The following is a 12,817-nucleotide window of genomic DNA, read 5'->3' as shown; positions in this document are numbered from 1 at the left end:
GCCATGGCAGGTTTTACAATCGGTCAAGGTGATGTCAGAATCTAGCTGACAATTCAAAGTGAAGTGACAAAGCCGTTGGTGGTCCCTGAACACTGGCCACTGCACATGTTGCAAAAGCCTCATAAAAGTGGCCACGGCGTCATGTGAGCTCCTAACACTCGCCCCGGCATCTGTCTTGCTTGTGCGGTCTAGTGCTGGCCACGGTTTGTGCCACCGATTGTGCAGTTTCCACAGCGGCATCTAAGTTGGAGCCTAAGTCGCCGTTAGACCGTGATACAAGACACACAAATGAGTAATTTGAGGGACGTTATCTAAAACGATTTAATTTATTTTTGTCGTTCAAACTCTTCAGTTACAGTTGCAATATTACCTTACGTGCACGGTTAGTATGCTCTAAGGCAAAAACCGAGGCAGCACGAAGGAATTATCCAAATGGCACGGAAACAGGTAGATGTGATGTACGTGTACAGGCAAACAAAAGTAAAAAAAATTCAGAAAATTTGGATCATTCATTCATGAGAAAGTGCTTTACAAATTGAGGAAGCCAATAACGTTTTGGACCACCTCTGGCCCTCATGCCAAACTCTGTCCAATTGGCGCGTTGGATAGCCAAAATCACGAGATTGTGGGGCGTACTGCCCATACTACTCCAGACTCTCTCAATTAGCGCGAGATCCGGTGACCTTACTGGTCAATGTAGGGTTTGCCAAGCACGAAGAAAAGTAGTAGTAGCTCTCACCGTGTACGAGCGACCATTCTTTGACTGAAATGTAAGCCCAGGATGGTTTGCCACGAAGGACAAGAAAGCGGGGCGCGGACTATCGTCGACGAAACGCAGTACTATAAGGGTGCAGCGGGCAACAACCAAAGAGGTCCTGCTACGAGCAGAAATGGCACCCCTCCCAGTCGTCGGGCTGCAAGGCATGTGAGAGTCAGATTAGTGTCCCACAGCTGTCCGAGGCGTCTCCAGTCACGCCGTCGTTGGTCGTAGGGACACAGTTCGAAGTGGGACTCATCACTGAAGACTCAGTTAGTGAGATTCCAGGTCTAAGATGTGTCTACAGACTCCCCGGACAACCTAAATATCATGTATGAATGCATGGTTTCGCGTCGATATGAATTAATAAAATTTTCTCGGGCTTCCAGCATCGTCAGGTGCTCCCTGACGTCCTCATTCGACGGAAAACCAATGGGCACCTCAGCCACAGTGTCTACAGGAAAACGACACACACAGATCGGTATCTGCACGCTCTCAGCCACCACAATCCGGCACAAAAACGTGGCGTTCTGAATACCCTCGTCCATCGTGCTAGAGTCGTCTCAGACGCGGAAACTCTGCCACAAGAACTGAGCCACCTCCGTAAAGTACAGCCACGGACAGGTGTCACAGGCTATATCTGGTGTGACACGCAAGAAACACACCAACAGACAAGAGAACACCACCGGAGAAGAAAGCAAGAAACTTGTGTTTTTGCCTTTCTGTGGCACACTTTCGGGAAAGATTAGCCGGCTCCTGAAGAGACATAACATTCCATCGATGTTCAAGCCCCAGAAAAAATTCATCAGCTCATGACGCCTGTGAAGGACGATCTAGGGCTTATAATGCCTGGAGTATACAAGATACCATGTCAGTGTGGCTATTACTACGTAGGCCAAACGGTACGCACTGTGGAGCAACACCGGACGGAACACGATGGGTGCTTACGCCTACGCTATCCAGAAAAATTTGCCGTGGCAGAACACGCCTTGTAAAATGGATGCCGAATTCTATTCGACGAAACATCTGTCGTCATGAAGACGAAGGGATTTTGGGGTAGCATCATAAAAGAAGTTATTGAAATAAAAACCTCTGGAAACACCATCAACAAAGACGGCGGTTTGCAGGTCAGCACAGCCTGGGAGCCGGCTATCGCGATGTTAAAACGGGCGCGACGGACGCGAGATGAAACACTATCATATATGGCGAGGAAGAGGGCTCTAGTGACGTCACAGTCAACAGTGCGGCTATATAACGACGCGGCCACGGCGACACAGCAGTCAGTCTTACCACTTGACAATGACCGCGGAGAGCTCTGTTGGAAGCTCGTGGGATTTTTACCACCTGACGCGGCTGGAAGCCCGAGAAAATTTTATTAACCTGAACGTTGCCCGCCATATGACCTGACAACTTGGAATGATGGTCTGGAGTGCCATTTCTTTTCATAGCAGGACCGCTTTGATTGTCATCCGCGGCTCTGCTGCAGCACAGCGATACGCCGACTATATTCTACGCCCAGTTTTGTAGCCCTTAGTGGCAAACCATCGGGGGCTTACACTTCAGTAAGATTATCCCGGCCCACAGACAACGAGAGTTTCTACCCTACTTTCTCCAACAATATCGCCAGGTTTCCCCCCAATTGAGAAGTGTGGAATTTTACAGGCAGAGCATTCCAACTATGTTGGGATTTTGGCTACCTAACGCGCCAATTGGATAGAAGTTGGCATGATATCCCTCAAGAGGACATCCAAAAATTGTCAGACAATGCAAAGTAGAATAATTGCTTGCGTAATGGCCAGAAGTGGAGCTTGGATCAAAGGGTAATTGACTTGCTCAATTTGTGAAACCCCGCATCTTGAACAAGTTATCAAATTTTTTCTGAAACTGTAATCATTTGTTTGTCTGTACATGTATATCACATCTACTGCTTTCCGTCCCATTCGGAGAATTGCTTCGTGGGTCGTCGTCTTTTTTTCATCTTAGATTGCATTTTTAAAACAGTGCGAACTCTTCAGCCTGGCGCAAGTCACAACGGACACCCGACTCGATACCAGACTAATCGCACCCACTTTTCTCAGCTGAGGGCAGTAGTTGATTCTTACGACAGTGTTTAGCCCTGGATTGAGATTCTCGTTGGACATTTTTCATACAGCAGCAAGTGAAAGGCTCATTGACTGGACAACTTAGGAGAACAGCTACAAACCAATAGTATAAGGAGCGACAGTGCCCCAGTTCCTGTATCGCCATTGTAGGTTCTGATTCTTTCTGCTGTCAACTGCGATGTTACTGAATGGACATATCGGCAATCATCTTCACCTTGTAAGCCTCTCGGCTCCTTTGGCTTTCATTCATACTGCTCCTTCTTTTCAGACTGTAAATTTCTCGTACATAATGTTGCGCATATCGTGACTTTCATCAGCAGGATTAGAATGTACAATTCATAGTTCATTTCTTTCTTCTCAATAAACGTTCTCATATTTCTGCATGCCATAACATATAAATAAACTGCTGGTCACAACAGTCCTGTGTCTACGTTGGACCATGAACATATAAGCATCCTTCTCAATCATAAAATTAATTATCATTCCCATAAATGCGAGAAAGATTCCGTCCGCATTGATATTCTAACGTCAGCCCACGACAGTTGCTGAAAGCTTTCGTGCTCGCATGGACTCAAACACTATGCACATAAACTTCATTGTCGAGTTCAAAAAGGCAATTTTACTTGTTCTCGCAACTCGATGAGCTGTTGTCCGAAGATCCTGGTATATATACTTGAAAAGATGAACGACTTGCGACGGCCGTAACTTTACAAGCTCTGTCTAGTGTACGTGTCGCACATTGTGAGCAAGTGAACGTCTCATTTTTTAAATCATATAATTCTGTTGAATTCTCCACTTTTTTTCATAAACCAAAGATTGTTTGCGAGTACTCGATCTAGTCCTAAGCTACTGCTGCAGAAGGAAGGCTCTTTGTTTACTCTAACCTAAATTTCGCGTAGTAAAATTACGTTCTGATGAAACAGGCGCTTTCGGATTTACGTTGATCTGCTTCAAGTCATCCGTCTCTTTCAGTATTGATTTATTTACTTGTATTTACTGTACTGTATCGCCTTTCTTTCGTGTTATCCATCTCTTCTTGGTTTCTTTTTTTAGAAATTATCCCCATCGCTGCTAACATTTATTGTATTTCAGAACCATTCTTATCCACTACGACATAATAGGTTTTGTGGAGGATAGATTTTATGGGCTAAACGTGCAAAGCCTGGTATGAGAGCACTGCTCGATCTGCTTTTCGACGTTTTGTCCGGAAAGTGTGCTGACGCAATTGAAGTTTTCACAGTCCGTGTACAAGCCTGAAATACCTCAATATAGGTAGTTTTTGTCATGCTGAAGAAAATGTTTCAATTTAAATTAATTAACTAACTAAAACTGTGATGAAAAACCTTTCTGAAACTGGTGATGTATGATTTAAAATTAAAAGAGACGTGACTAGATTAATAAAAAGCAAAGAAAACTTAAGATGGTGTTTTCAATCCTGTAAGTGCTACTGTAGCTTCCCTCACTTGAGGACAACGTTCATATAACTGCACAGTCATGTCAAACTGTCCGAAAAGTCCTTCGTTGAGATGTTATCCAGCTCGCCCCTCACTTCGGCTTGAATGTCGGTTATGTCGACAAAGCGTTTTCCCTTCCTGAGAATTTCTCCACTATGTAACTATTTGGTAGGTTTTTCAGTCACATGGCTGCAGTAGCCCACGCTTCGTATTTTTTGTTCGGGAATCAAGGTGTGCGGGGCAAGCTTTGCGCAAGCTTTCCCCTTGTTCGGAACATTCTGGAGCGTATCTTGAACAGGTGATTTAGAGACGTTGCGCTCTTCTGATTTGTGACACCCCCAACGTTGAAACGCTGCGACCGCACGTCCACTACTTAATACTGCCCGCTCACGACTGACTGGTGGAACACTCAGGTTTACACTTGTTGCAAGCTGCCACCGCTCATACTGCGCTTACACCGCTTGTGCGCTTGTATGCCAGTACAAAAAATTAGTCCCGGTACTTTTAGGACGGGTGGTGTGAATATTATTTTGGTCTTGTAGTGATTCTCGTTTTTGTACTTCTTTTTCACTTTTATAATGCTGTGTCGACCTGGGTCACTTTCTATTCTAAAAATGATGTGCTTGTAAACATAGGGGCCAATCTGCGAGGGTTCCTGATGAGTATTTTCATCCTCTCAGTCATACTGAATATTAGCCTGTAGCGTCATTCATAATTATGAAAGTGATCATTTGATTCATAGGACACATCGTAATTCACACTGAGGTACATACCATTATAATGCTGTCGCAAGCCGCCATATTAAATGAAGGCACATCAGCTGAAGGTGAGCGGTTGTGAGCAGTTCAGAACAGGTTTGAGCGAGTTAGGACATTTAAAATACAGTTATGGGAGCAACATTTTCATATGATACAAATCTAATATATAGTATGATGGAAACACTGAAGACACCATATTGAAGGTCAGGAATATTTTTTTCATATTTTGTGTACAGTCCTAAAACATCAACTGCACAATGATGAGCGCACCGCATTGAAGGCGTTGGCCCGCGCGCCACTGGAAAGAACGGACAGTGCCACACCTGCAGCAAGCAGCACCCCGTGTCGATGCTAATTTAGCCAGACACCCATCGCCGATCGGCGCAGTTCGGTTGCAGATTTCGAGAGCATCAGTACTGCGTAACAGAAAGACGTTACTTTGCCTGCGTTTTGCGAGTAGTAATAGAGAGTAAAGTACTTGCATGTAGGAGGCACAGGAACCACAAGAAGTTAAATTTCTTTTGTTATCCTACAGTAGCCAACAGAACTTTGTGCTGAATGATGATAAACAAACACCATCCAAAAAAATTTGTTTATTAGTCTATAAATTTAAAATTGTCGATAGTATAATATGAAGCTGTTGATGCGTAACATAGGAAAACCAACGATCACGAGGTAAGTACACTGTGGAGACAAAATTCATGGGATGGACACATTCAAATACCCAGAAGGCGATAGTATCGCGTACACAAGGTATAAAATGACAGTGCTTTGGTGGAGCTATCATTGTCCTCAGGTGATTCATGTGAAAAAGTTTCCAACATGATTACGGCCGCACGATGGGAATTCTTTGAATGCGGAATGATAGTTGGAGCTAGACGTATGGAACATTCCACGTAGGAAATTGTTAGCAAATACAATATTCCGAGACCCGCTGTGTCAAGAGTGTAGCGAGAACACCGGATTTAATGGGCGTTATCTCTCGCCACGGACAACGCAGTGGCGGACGGCCTTTACTTGATCGACAGCAGATGTGTTTGCGTAGAGCTGTCAGTGATGACAGACAAGCAACACTGCGTGAAATATCCGCAGAAATCAATGTGGGACACACGACGAACGTATCCGCTAGGACAGCGCGGCGAAACTTGGCGTTAACGGGTTATGGCAGTAGATGGCCGACACAAGTGCCACAGCACGACATCGTCTGCACCGCCTTTTCTTGGCACGTGACCTTATCGGTTGGACCCTAGACAACTGGAAAAGTGTGCTTTAGCCAGATCAGTACCGATTTCACTAAGTAAGAGCTGATAGTAGGGTTTCAGTGTGCCGCAGACACCACGAAGTCATGGGTCCAAATTGTCAACAGGGTACTGCGCAAGTTGGTAGCGGCTCCATAATGGTGTGGACTGTGTTTACATGGAAGGGAAATGGACTGGGTCCTCTGGTCCAACTGAACCATTCTTTGACTGGAAATGGTTATGTTCGGCTACTTGGAGACAATTTTTAGACATTCGCACACTTCATGTTACCAAACAACGATTGAATGACTATGGATGACAATGCGCCATGTCAGCGGGCTACAATTGTTTGCGACTGGTTTGAAGGACATTTTGGACAATTCGAGCGAATGATTTGGCCACTCAGATCGCCCGACATGAATCCCATGGAACATCTATGAGAGATAATCAGGAGGTCAGTTCGTGTGCAAAATCCTGCACCGACAACACTTTCGCAATTACGGACGGCTACAGAGGAAGCATGGCTTCCCACAACCTTTTGAGTCCATGCCACGTCGAGTTGTTGCACTACACAAGGAAAAAGAATGTCAGACACGATATTAGGAGGTATCGCATGTCTTTTTTCACCTAAGTGTATATCCGCGGGAGTTGTGAAATGAGAATCTATTTATGGGGGTTCTCCTTGTACAAACAGTCCACTCCGATAGCTGAGTGGTCAGCGCGACGGATTGCCGTCCTGTGGGCCAGGCTTCGATTCCCGGCTGGGTGTGGGATTTTCTCCGCTAAGGAATTGGGTGTTATGTTTGCATTCATCTCCATCCGACGCGCCGGTCGCCCAATGTGACGTCAAATGTAACAAGACCTGCGCCAAGGCGGCCGGACCTGCCCCGTAAGGGGCCTCCAAGCCAATGACGCCAAACACTCATTTCCATTTTTTTTTCCCTTTTATAAACAGAACAACAATATATAGGTGAACCTCGTGTTGGTGCAGATTTTTCAAAGTCGTCAAAGGGGAGCACTGATGCCCCGTCATTCATTGGTGACGACCTCGTGAAGCAGTTTTTATTACCAAAGAACTCAGAAGCCATTCACATAGGGACTGTGTGCCGGCCGCTGTGGGCGAGCGGTTCTAGGCGCTGCTGCTACCGTCGCAGGTTCGAATCCTGCCTCGGGCATAGATGTGTGTGATGTCATTAGGTTAGTTAGGTTTAAGTAGTTCTAAGTCTATGTCACTGATGACCTTAGATGGTAAGTCTCAAAGTGCTCAGAGCCATTTGAACTATTTTTGAACAGGGGCTGTGATGTGCCATTCAAATCAAGAGACGCAGCATTCTCAGTGCTGGTGCCGCGCTGATCAACAACTCGCATCCAAATACTTGTATGCGTTTGCTCTGGGAGGGTGAGATGTGACTATTCGTCTTCTACCACTCTTCATGTTCCCAAGAACTTTCATGTATCCTTACTTCTAAAGAAATCACTGTACCATAGATAATGCAGACGACTTTCATACATTTGTCTCGTTACCTACCATTAGGGACGCAGGAATACAAAAGTTAATCTTACGCCACAACAAGTGGCTCAGTGTCGTTGTTGAATAAACTGAAGAGCAGCCTGCAGTTGCTGCACCTACAGCAATAAATTTTATCAGGTCACTGTGTTTGTTTCCGCTTCTGCGGCAGCTTGCTTTTCTGGTAACCTTAGTGGTACAATTCTTCACTTTCATTTCAAAAGTGAGAGTCGTGGTACTCCATGTTTTCTGCTATACCAAGCACATTCAGCAGTTTGCGTCTTCCGTATTGGTTACATGACTTTTTCTCGTTTTTGATCTTGCAGGATACGTCCGTCGACTAGTTATTGTGGCGTGCGGAGACAGCAGGACTGCTGCGTTGTGTGACGTGAGAATATGGCTACGAAGAAAGCTCCATCGGCAGCGACTTCATCAGTCGCGGCAGAGCGCTGCTTCCCTCCGGGCTTCATGTTAGGAGCAGCCACTGCCGCCTACCAGGTAGAAGGTGGATGGAATGCAGACGGTGAGTTGTCTGGACCCTGACCCAGAAGACATCAGTCTTCTGAAGCTTTTGTAAAAGTCCTGCCAGTGTCACACTTTTCAATTCTGCCTTACAAGCGTACTTCACTAAGTGCAACGTAATGGGTTTTTGAGAAAGTAGTTTCTATTTTCCTACCTGTTGCTCTGATCTACATTTCTGTTTTCCTGCTCCGCTCAATGAAAATAGTTATTAAGAAACAAATCACTTTTGACTTTTCTTTCTTACAATATATCTCTCATTTAGATGCAACATTTAATCTCTTGATTAAAAATCTATGGGCTTGAGAAAAAAACTGAACGGATCTTCCTTCGTTCCATCTACATGAGATTTACAGAACTAAGAATCACACTGAACGACTATTTCTCACGTGAAAAATGATAAAACTTCATTAAAATATTCGAAGTGTGTTGCCTCATTCTTAAAAAGTCAAAGCCTGTGAAAACAGAAACGAGAGGAAATAATGAATATGGACGAATGAAAAAGTTCGAGGAAGCCTCATTCAGTCCGTGAGTAACTGCGTACACCATTGCTCCATCGCCTTGACCACTCTCAGCCATGTTGGGTAAGCCATTTTCTAAATACGTCTTACTCTTTGGGAAAGAGACGGGTGGACAATGAATAAACCAGAAAATACATTTTCCTTTACCTATTCCCGTCACACTGTATTTCATAACCTGGCTAACACCAAACCTACACATGTGGTATACGCCCAAAAGATCATCCAGTATGTTCCTAACTCTGCTCCAATAATCCCTTTTCCCCAGACATCCACCCTTTAACTTGACTGATATGGTGTAATGCCCAAGACCAAGTGGCAATTAACTGTCCGGCATCCTATGTTGAATCCTCATACCGATCCTTGGTAGATCGAGTGATTTCTTGTCCAGCGACTGCAATTTTAATCACAGCGTTCTGTCATAGAAAAGATTCAAGTGCGGATGCATCGTAAGTGCCGCTACATCCATAGCATACTCCGCAAGCCACCTAATGGTATGTGTCGGAGGGTTCATCTGGCAACACTAACTGATCACCCCTGTGCTGTTCCATTTGCAAATGTCGCACGGAAAGAATGATTCTCGGTAAGCATCTGTATTAGCTCAGATGTCTCGAATTTTCTAATCTCGGTCATTATGCAAGAAATATATGGGAGGAACTAAAATGTTGTCTGATTCTTCCCGGAAAGTGCTCTCTCCGTGATGCATAACGCCTCTCTGGTAACGTCTCCTAACAGGGTTTCTTTAGGCATCTCGGTAACGCTCTAGCGACTACTAAACTATTCCTGACGAAAGGTACCGCTCTTCGTTGGATCTTCTCTATATCCTCTATCAGTCCTACATGGCAAGAATCGCATATTTATGAACAACACTCAAAAACAGGTCGCACAGGAGCCTTATAAGTCACTTCCTTCGTGGATGAGATACACTTCCTTAACATTCTTCCTATGAGCCTCTGTCTGGCATCTGTTATTTGTTTTATGCGGGCATTCCACTTAAGGTCGTTCTGGATAGCAACTACTTGATATTCTACGGCAGATACTGTTTCCGGCAGTTTGTCATCAATAATGTAGCTGTACAGTAGTGGATTTCTTTTCCTATGTATGCGCAATATGTAACATTTATTTACGTTCTGGGCCAACTGCCAGAGCGAGCACCATTCATCAATCCTCTGCAGGTATTCTGCAAATCGATACTGTTCTTTGGCGTTGCTACTTTGTTATAGACAACCGCACAATCTGCGATCAGTCGTAAAGAGCATCCGACGCTTTCTACTAGATGATTTATACACATTGTAGACAGCAACGGTTCTGTAATACTTCCTTGGGGTACTCCGGAAATTAACATTTCATCTGTCGGTCTTCAATGGATTATAAATAAAACCCAACCAGTTGTAAATTACAGATTTATTAAACATTTATCATGGTTCCGACGGTTTTAAAATCGTTTTCTTCAGAACATGTTGTACCGAGAATCATTATTCATAACCAATGTGGGAGTCGTTGACTCTGACTAGTACATGTCATCCACCATTTAAAACACATTATACAAAAGTAGTAACCGTCTACTGTAGGGCTTTGTCTTAAAACTTTCTTTAAAATGTCACGTATTCTTATGTAATGTATTTTAAAATATGATTACGTTGATGACATGTACTAGACAGAGTCAAGGACTCCCACATTGGCGTAAATAATGTGATCCTACGTAAATATCTTCTGAAGAAGACTGTTTTAAAACTATCGAAACCATGGTCAAGGTCCAAAAATCTGTATTTTGTAACTGTTTGACTGTTATTTCTAATGCAGTGGAGCTCTTGCAGAGACAGTTGCTGAAGCACAGCCATATCCATAATCTGTCGATTTTCTTTCTTTGAGACCAACATAGATATATGTAGACAACGGGATGAGACAGTTCTGTGAAAATGATCATGGGATTATATGCAGTAGTTCAGTATTTTTAATAGTGTCACCAACTTTTACAGGACAGCAGAAGCAATACTGGCTGCAGTCTGCAGAAGTGATGCAGAAAAAAGGGAATTTGTTTTAGCATGGTGCTGAGTCAAAGAAAATGGGTACAAGGAATGGAGAATCTAAAGGCGGAAGAAAAAATAAGTATATTTTTTCATAACAGGAGAACACTGAAAGTTGTATATGATTCCATTGTTCTTCAGTCAAATCTTCCGACAGTACTTAACTGATCAGCTATCTCGTATTTTGATTGCGCAAATTGACGTCGAAAGAGGCATAGTACCGTACAACCTGCAGAATAACTCCTATTTTAAATGCATTATGATTCCGTATTGTCTTACCAGATATACAACGTTGGTTACAGAAGTTTTCACACTAGTAATATTCCATTTAAACAAGAAAGTTGGTTGTCGGATCTACAACATCCGGTCCGCGATAGACAAGTTTTAAAACCGTGTTACGCGGACATTTATCTACATTAACATTAATCTCAAGCATTTTTTCTGGTACTGGAGGACTGTTTTAAGTGGTTCGTCCTTTATAGCAATAAGGCTGGCAGAGGAGTCACTCAAATAATGTGCGTTCCCTTGATAAAGCGTAGTGCGTCATCCCAGTTCATATAGTTACTAAATATAGCTTTCTTGCGTAGTTATGTTGACTGGCGGAAATGTTAATCATTCAAGGAACATCGAGGAAATATCATGAAAGCATTGTAGCAGGACGTTACGGTGTTAAAACTATTCTATATTGGTGGCGAACAGATGATGGAATCGTCGCAACAGACATGCTTCTCTTCCGCCGTAAGTGGGTTGCGACAACGACTCGGAACGGACACAGGTGCTGATACGATCCGGAAGGAAGGCACAGTGTCCGCTCTTGGGACACGTTGCTCTCGGCTGTTGCAATTGAGTGTGGAGGTCGCGAAGATACGTCGGAATCAAGATCTGAGCTTATTCTACTGCGGACAGCTTGGGATATCTTACCGACCACAGGAGTACGCGAGTATGGTGCTGTCGCATAGACACACAGGCGTAATCTGTGGACCACTGAATGAGGATACCGATTCATGACAGTCAAAAGTAAGGACAGACCCTTTCGATAACCTATCGCTGCAGTACTGGAAAAGAAGACGAGCGAGTTTATCACCCCGTCAACGACGTTGACATCAGAGGCGCAGCACAGTCTCGACTTGGAGAAATCGATCGTCTTTCCTCGACATCCCAGTGTTTGTGTTAAGATATTTAGAGAAACTGACGAATACTTAGAGCTACACTGTTTTTATTTTATTTACTTATCTTTGTTCTTGCTATTAGCTTCGAGGTCATGGCACCATACTGAAGCAAGCATCCAATGTTGGATGATGGCAGAAATGTCCGCTTGAAAGTGGATCTACGACCCTCAGACTAACAATAGGGAAAAGTATATTCCCACAGCAAATACGGAATGGTCATAATTAAACTTTCGGTACTTCAGCCATTGTATACGGAAAACTATTTACCGTTGAGTATCCACTTTTATAGGAATGATGTTCGGAGTATGCGCTGCAGGTTTGCCGGTGGGCGCCAGCGCTAGTACGGCGAAGTAAGGCCGAACCAGAAGCATCAGTGAGCATTTTGCAGACAGTCGAAATGGATCTCGACAAGGTGAGCAGTGCTTCACTGTTTTATCGAAACTGCAGCAATAGTGTATTTAGCTGTTGGATGCTTTAAAGGAATACGGGGAGGTCCTCTTTTCCCATCGGGGTTGAATAACATGATTCGGAAGTTCGTAATAACTTCTGCTGGGAGAGGCCGACGGCCAGTTGCGCCACGAATATTGTTGAAGAAGTTGCTGTTCCCATGGCTGGGAATACTGGACACATGGTGCGCTCTTCAAGCATTGCATAGTCTGTGTCATGACATCTGAACATTTCATGGTCCACCGTTCCAAAAGTACCGCAAACCATATTTTGAAATTTTATCCAGGCTGCCGTGAAGGTAAATGAACCTCACATTGAGCA

At 44.0% G+C, this 12,817-nt stretch overlaps 1 protein-coding gene across 2 annotated transcripts in view; it reads left to right on the top strand.

Annotated features, from left to right (window-relative positions):
• Window positions 1–12,817, top strand: part of LOC126354599 (myrosinase 1-like) — a 148,301-nt gene that overhangs the window by 36,760 nt on the left and 98,724 nt on the right. For both annotated transcript variants that reach the window (XM_050004354.1, XM_050004363.1), the window contains exon 2: window positions 8,143–8,339. In XM_050004354.1, coding sequence (XP_049860311.1) covers window positions 8,213–8,339 — 127 coding nt within the window. In that variant the 5' untranslated portion in view covers window positions 8,143–8,212. The remainder of the gene's footprint in view (window positions 1–8,142; window positions 8,340–12,817) is intronic.

This window comes from Schistocerca gregaria, chromosome 1, assembly GCF_023897955.1.
Source record: "Schistocerca gregaria isolate iqSchGreg1 chromosome 1, iqSchGreg1.2, whole genome shotgun sequence".
NCBI lineage: Eukaryota > Metazoa > Arthropoda > Insecta > Orthoptera > Acrididae > Schistocerca > Schistocerca gregaria.
This window is presented reverse-complemented; position numbering and strand designations above follow the sequence as displayed.